General features: G+C 46.9%; 1 protein-coding gene across 1 annotated transcript in view; it reads right to left on the bottom strand.

Annotated features, from left to right (window-relative positions):
* Positions 1 to 961: 961 nt before the first annotated feature.
* Positions 962 to 6,357, bottom strand: part of LOC106722105 (hepatocyte cell adhesion molecule-like) — a 20,974-nt gene continuing 15,578 nt past the window's right edge. Inside the window, exon 11 of the mRNA XM_025202176.1 lies at positions 962 to 5,047. Coding sequence (XP_025057961.1) covers positions 5,009 to 5,047 — 39 coding nt within the window. The 3' untranslated portion in view covers positions 962 to 5,008. The remainder of the gene's footprint in view (positions 5,048 to 6,357) is intronic.

Raw genomic sequence — 6,357 nt, 5'->3', positions numbered from 1 at the left:
GGGAGCACAAACACTGAGTCTGACCTGTCCTCTATTGGGGAAGGGGCAGGCTCTTAATGTTAGCTGGCAGCTGCTGAGAAACAGCAGCTGTCAAAGAGAGCCCCCCAACACCTGTGCGAGTGGCAAAAACTTCTCTCCTTGGTCCCTCTACTCTCCTACTGCTGGCTCTTCTCGGGGCTCTTGCAATGGTGCCAGAGGCTGAGTTTCTGCGCTCTACCCAGTGGGAGGGAAAAGGGAGACTGGAATGTTGGGTGTGTTGGAAACCTCTGTAGTGCCATGTGTAACTAAAAGGTAGAGCTGTGTGAAGCTTTGGTTCCTGATTCGATTCAGCAGAGATTTGTCCTGATTTGGTGGCTGAATCTGAATCGAATCAGGAGAACCTTTAATTTCTCCAAATCGAATCGGAACCCTCTGAATCGATTTGGGGATATTCAGAAAGATTTGGTGATTCGGACACAGACATAGCTTTAAATGTTTTTTCTACATATGTCAAGGTAGCAGGTGGCTCGTGAGTGCTGTGATGGTGGGGTGGATGAAGCATCCTGCAGGAGTGCAGGGGGCTCCCTAGCGTGCTCGGCAGCAGACCCAGAAGTGAAACAGAAGTACTTCCGGCCTACTTCTGGGTCTGCTGGGGAGCACGCAGGGTGGCCCCCCCATGCCCCCTCAGCTCGGGGACTGGTGCCTTCTGTGTCTGGGGGGCAACCGGGGTATCCCCATGGCTGATTGCTGAGCCAGGGGGTGCAGGGTGGGGGCCCTAGTGCACTCCCTGGAAGGCCCAGAAGTGGACCAGAAATACTTCTGATCCATTTCCGGGTTCACTGCTGAGCATGCAGGGGGCCCCCCCATGCTCCTGTGGGACGCTCCATCCACCCCAGCATTGCAGTGTTCACAAGCTGCGCCGGTACCTCGAGGTATGTAGAAAAAACATTTAAAGCCATGTCTATGCCTGAATCACTGATTCTCTGAATCAGCATTGAACCTTCAGATTTGGATTTGGTCAAATCAAATCAGGGACAGTGCTCCAAATCAACAAATCAAATTACTGTTCTCGATTCGGTGAATCCAAATTGAATACAGTCCGTTTCACACACCTCTACTAAAAAGCAATTACATGTGGCCCTACAAACAGCAGTGCTACAGAGAAGTTTCCATTTCAGACATGTCCTGTGTTTGTAGCACACAGACTAGTTGCATGCCTGTAATATACTGTAGATGTACAAGGCCTTTTGAAGTGCTACAGCCGTTTAGTTTCCACAGCCCTCTGCTTCTTTTGGCAGCCTGGACACAGAATGAGGAAGGAAGTAGTGTATGATCATGTAATCAGAGTAGCGTGTGATCGTATTCATTTGACTTATATGCTGCCCTTCCACAAAGAGGCTTGGGGAAGCTTACAATAAAAACCAGAAATGTTCTAAAAAAATATTAAAATACAATAACCAATAAAACAAACTGTTCAAAACAATACCTAGAACTTAACTTGGCCTGCTAAAAACCTGCCCAAATAAAAAGCCTTGACATAATTTCTGGAAGATGTTCAAGGTGGCATATACATATTCCCAAACAGCTGCTCTAATTAAAATGGCTCACCGTTACATATATTAAGTCCCTGTACGTTTTAAAACGGCTGCAGGATAATTTATCTAAAGCTCATTCGATGAAGTTTAGATAAAGCCCCCTCATAGCTATTTTAAAATGTGTAGGAGCTTAATACCCGTGACAGAGCGGTGACGCTAGAGCATTGTAATTAGACCGCAGAGGAGACTCAACTAATCAAGGCTATGCCAAGGCATTCTAATTAGAATGCAAATGAGCATGTGTACAGGCAGCCCAGGGTCCACCTTTGGGCCTCAAGGGAGAGAGAATTCCAAAGCTGAGAAGTGACTGCTGAGAACAACTGGGAGGTTGTTCTCAATGAACAGACTGGGCACTTACAGTGGTTTGCTCTTCGCTCACGCTTGTGTGTAGGGCCCAGCCCATTTAAAGCTTCATAAATCTTAAGGTTACTGGCTTCATACTGGCACTTGTCAACTTGAGTGCCTGACTTTGCAACTTTACTATGCAAAGCTATGCTGGAAAAATCCTATTTCTGAGCTGTGGTGGATCAAATTCAATAATGCTGAGCCATACTGACAGCCTCTGTCAAACAGATGAGTACCAGGGCTTGAACCAGCCACTGTTTAAACCTACTGTTTGCATGTCTCCTTCTTAACCTAATGGTAGCGTGTTGATGCACCTGTCCTGCATACACACACGTGACTGGGGAAGGCCATAGTGACAGTGGATTATACAGCTATTTGGGAAGCAGTATGGAAAGTGTTAAGAATTGGCAAACCTAGGATCCTATTCCAGTTTAGGGAATGTAGTTGGTGAGCATAAGTCTTTTAATTATAGTCAGGCAAAAACTCATGACCACTAGGCCACAGGTTAGGCATTATTTAGTCCCTTCTCTTGCCCACCTTTTGAAACTAGCTGTCTTGGCAGCCAAGCAGGAAATATGTGGGATTAGTAAAAGAATAAACTAGAGGGTATGCAATTCAGTGAGCTGGCTGCTACCTGGAAGGGAACAGGTCCTGTGTTCTCCCTTGGACCCTTGCTCCCCCACTACCCTGTTCTCTTGCCACTTTATCCGATGAATAGTATACGCAAGGTACAGGGGCTCAGCTTCAAGAGTTCTGGAGAAGGGACCAGAACATGTTTAATCTGTATGTGGTGGTTAGAGCACTACGCTGGGAATTTGGAAAGAGATTTTTCAAGCCTTCCCTGGGTGATGGAAACTTATAACCCTGGGACTCCTGCTATCTGAGTGAGTGCCCTAACTACTAAACTATTGAGTAAAAACATGGGAGGGCCTTCCCCTGGTTATGTTGGGCTATGATTTCAGGACTTATGCTCACGTACACATGTATAGAGATGCATACCTGCTCAGGCAGCATACAGGATCACAACAAGATCACAGACTGTGTGTAAGTGCCAGAAATAGCATATATCCAGTTGCATATCTGCCATTTCATTGGCAGACATTACATTTGTAGCACTGCTACTTTGTTGTGCTAAAATGTCAGTGCACAGATGCACATGCCACTTGCAGAGCAATAAAAATAGCGGATCGGTCATAAAAATGTTCCCTTTTCAAAGAGGAAATGTTATGGTGGAATGTTCCATAAATTATGTCCATTTAGTTACATGCAGTGCTGCAGTGGCTTGCCTTGGACCCCTAGCCCCCAATGTTCCTCTGCTCTCTGTTCCCTTCCCTGCTCCCTTCTGAGGAGGAGGGAAGGATGGCGGCTGGTTTGCTGATTGTTAGGGCCTGGTTTTAGTTGCAACTTTGTATGTTTGGGGAAAATGTCAAAATTAAGTGATTTTCAAGAAAACTGTGATTTGCAACAAAATGCCACGATTATGGCCACTTGCTGGGGGCTTCCCCAGCAAGCAGCCATATTATGGCATTTTGTTGCAACAAGATGGCTGCTTCAAGCTGGGGAAAGCATTCCCCAGCCAGCAGCAAAAGCCTAGCAGCCCAGGGGACACAGGAAGGGGGTTGCAAAAGGGAGAGGGGGAAGAGAGAGTTTGGGTAGGGGAAGGAATCTATGCTCCTCTGGGTGGGAAAAATGGGGCATGGGGATTTGTGGGCTCCTTTGACAGATGGCCCTGGCATGCGGGGGGTGAGGGGGTGGCTGTTTGCTCCTCCAGGCAGAAAAACGGGGGTGCTGGGGCTTGGGGGAGATAATACACATGTGGAAGAGGAAACACACCCTCCACTACCCGGTGCCAGGGCTATCTGCCAAGGCAGCCTCCAGGTGCCCCCAACCCCCCATGTCCCAATTTTCCTACCCAGAGAAGCAAACAGTTGCTCCCCTATCCAGCCCCACCCCTAACAGTTTTACTGCTGTTCCTGCCTCTTCCAGTGAAGTGGAAGAAAGATGGGGAGGGGGCATGGGCTTTTCAGCAGTGATTACAGGCCTTGGGAGCAAGGCCTCTGCTGATGCAATTAAGCCTGGCCCTAAACCTGCCCCCTCAGCCAAACAGCGGGGGGGGTGAGTGGGTGCCATGATCTTGTCACAAAATGGTGGCCCCCACCATGATTGGGCCACGATATTAGGGAACTGGGTCTGTGATTTAAACCAGGACCTACTGACTGTCTGTCCCAGCAACCTCTCAGGGAATCATGCAGGGTCTTGCTACTGCCACCAGGATGGCTAGAGCACCAGGGGCTCTGGCAGTCACGGCTGTGTGAGAGCCTGAGTTCCCACTACCACTGGCTGAGCCCTGGCAAAACCCAGCAGTTTGGTAGCCAAAGTGGTGCCACAGGACTTCCGGCTCTTGCCGGGGCACATTGTAGTACAACAAAGCAATGTCTGCTCATAGCCTTAGGTAGTAAAGTCAAATGGGATTCTGTCCATAATAATTAAGGCCATGTCAGCCCAGTACTTTTTACCTAGGTCAAAGCAGCATGCTGGCTGTGTGTCTTCCATCTGGAAGTTTAGCTCAAGGGGCTGGTGGTGTGGTTATCACACTATTCTGAGATTACCAGGAAGCCTCCACCATGTTCTGCTGAGCATTGTAAACAATTTTCATGTACTTGAGCCCATGGCTTGGCTTTAAATGTTACAACAAAAGGCACATTTTAGTGTAGGACTAACTCTTTGGCAAGTTGCAAATCTCTGCTTTAGAGAAGCTATAAGAAGGGCCTATTAACAGTAGCAAAGGTGCCTATTTTTCCCCTAACCTAAACTTTTTTCTGCTGAAATTGTTATTAAAAGAAAGATGTCAGTTAGGGCGTGGAACCTGAGCAATGAAAACGTTAGCCCTGGTGGTTAAGTTTGTGTCATGTCCTACATACCTGAAAGCCCAAGCTTTTATACTGAAAGGTGCTAGTTGGGCAGCTTTAACAGGAGTGTTACTGTCAGCTCTTCCTAGGATAACAGATGCCCAAAGTAGTCTGTAGCTTCTTCAGGAGCTGGCCTGGGGTGGAAGTAGAGTTCTTGGCTGGCAAAGAACATATTCTTTCTTACTGTTGCTCCTGAGTTCTTTCCCTTAGCTCCTGCACCTGCACAAGACACATGGATGTCAATGAAGTAGATTCTACCACATCGTGCATTGCAGTCAAATGCATGCTGCCATCCTAGCTATGCCAGGAAGCAAGTTCCTGAGTCCCAGATGTTCAAAACAGGAATATAACACACAGGTTTAAGAAAAAGGATTTCAAAACCCCTTGCCACTGGTTGGAATCTAACAGTTCCTGGAAAATGGCATAACTAGAAGAGAGAACTTCTGGAAGTGTTTCATAGCACAATGGTGAGGGCAGGAAACCTGCATCTCTAAGCCTGAACTAGGTAAGTTTACAGAAGGGGACAGTATAATATAACTTGGAATTCTGACTCAACAAACAGTGCATGTAATGTAGTCATGAAACTATCTTCCACATTACAAAGATACCATTTATAACCTATCTTGGGAACTACATTTTGAAAATTCCATGTTTTGGGGCTTTGCTGGTCACCATTTGAGAACAGGGATGTTTCTCCCTGCTCCCCGTGAATGCTATGGGCTTCTGGATTGTTTGGTATGTTTTGCCTTACTCTCAAGACTTAGGATATTGGTCATAGCTAAGGTTTGAGGGTTTTGACTGAGATATGCTGATGTTCCAGGTGGTACTAGAAACACAGAGGTTGGTGGATGTCGAGTCTTGCTCTTCTCTTTAAATCCTACTGGTCACTTAATTTTGGGTCAGGAAATAATTTTTCCTCTTGGTCAGATTGGGATGGACAGTGGGGTTTTTTTGCCTTTGTTGTGGTAGCAGGTATTGGGAGTGCTGATTTCCTGCAATGATTCCCTCTGCTGGAAAACAAGGTCAGCAATATGCAAGCCTTTGTGGAACTAGGAAATCTGCTTCCATACTACAGCTGAAAGTTCCATGGGATACCAACTGTTTCTCACTTTACGTACAGTAACCAGCACACTGGGGTTTGCCGACCCCATTGTTACTATGATTATGTAACTGAGGGTGATCAAGCACGGGAACAGGCTACCTAGAGAAGTTGTGGAATCTCCATCCTCGAAAGTTTTCAAAAGCAGGTTAGACAGACACTTGGCTGGGATGGTTTAGACAGGGATGATCCTGCTTTGAGCAGGGGCCTGGACACTACATGACTTTGGGCAGTCCCTTCTAGTGCTCCCTTCCTACTTTCCTATGTCACATAAGGTTTCTTTCTGTTAAATGATCTCTGCCTGTTTTAGATGACCTCTAGATCAGGGGCAATTATTTCGGCTGGAGGGCTACTTAACGAGCTTTGGGGAGCTCTCTCTCCCTGGTCACCATCTTTGCTACTAGAAGTCCCTCCCCTTGCCCTAGAAGTA

This window comes from Alligator sinensis, unplaced genomic scaffold (genome assembly GCF_000455745.1).
Source record: "Alligator sinensis unplaced genomic scaffold, ASM45574v1 scaffold77_2, whole genome shotgun sequence".
NCBI lineage: Eukaryota > Metazoa > Chordata > Crocodylia > Alligatoridae > Alligator > Alligator sinensis.
Note: the sequence above shows the minus strand (reverse complement) of the source record. Positions and strands in the feature narration are given on the sequence as shown.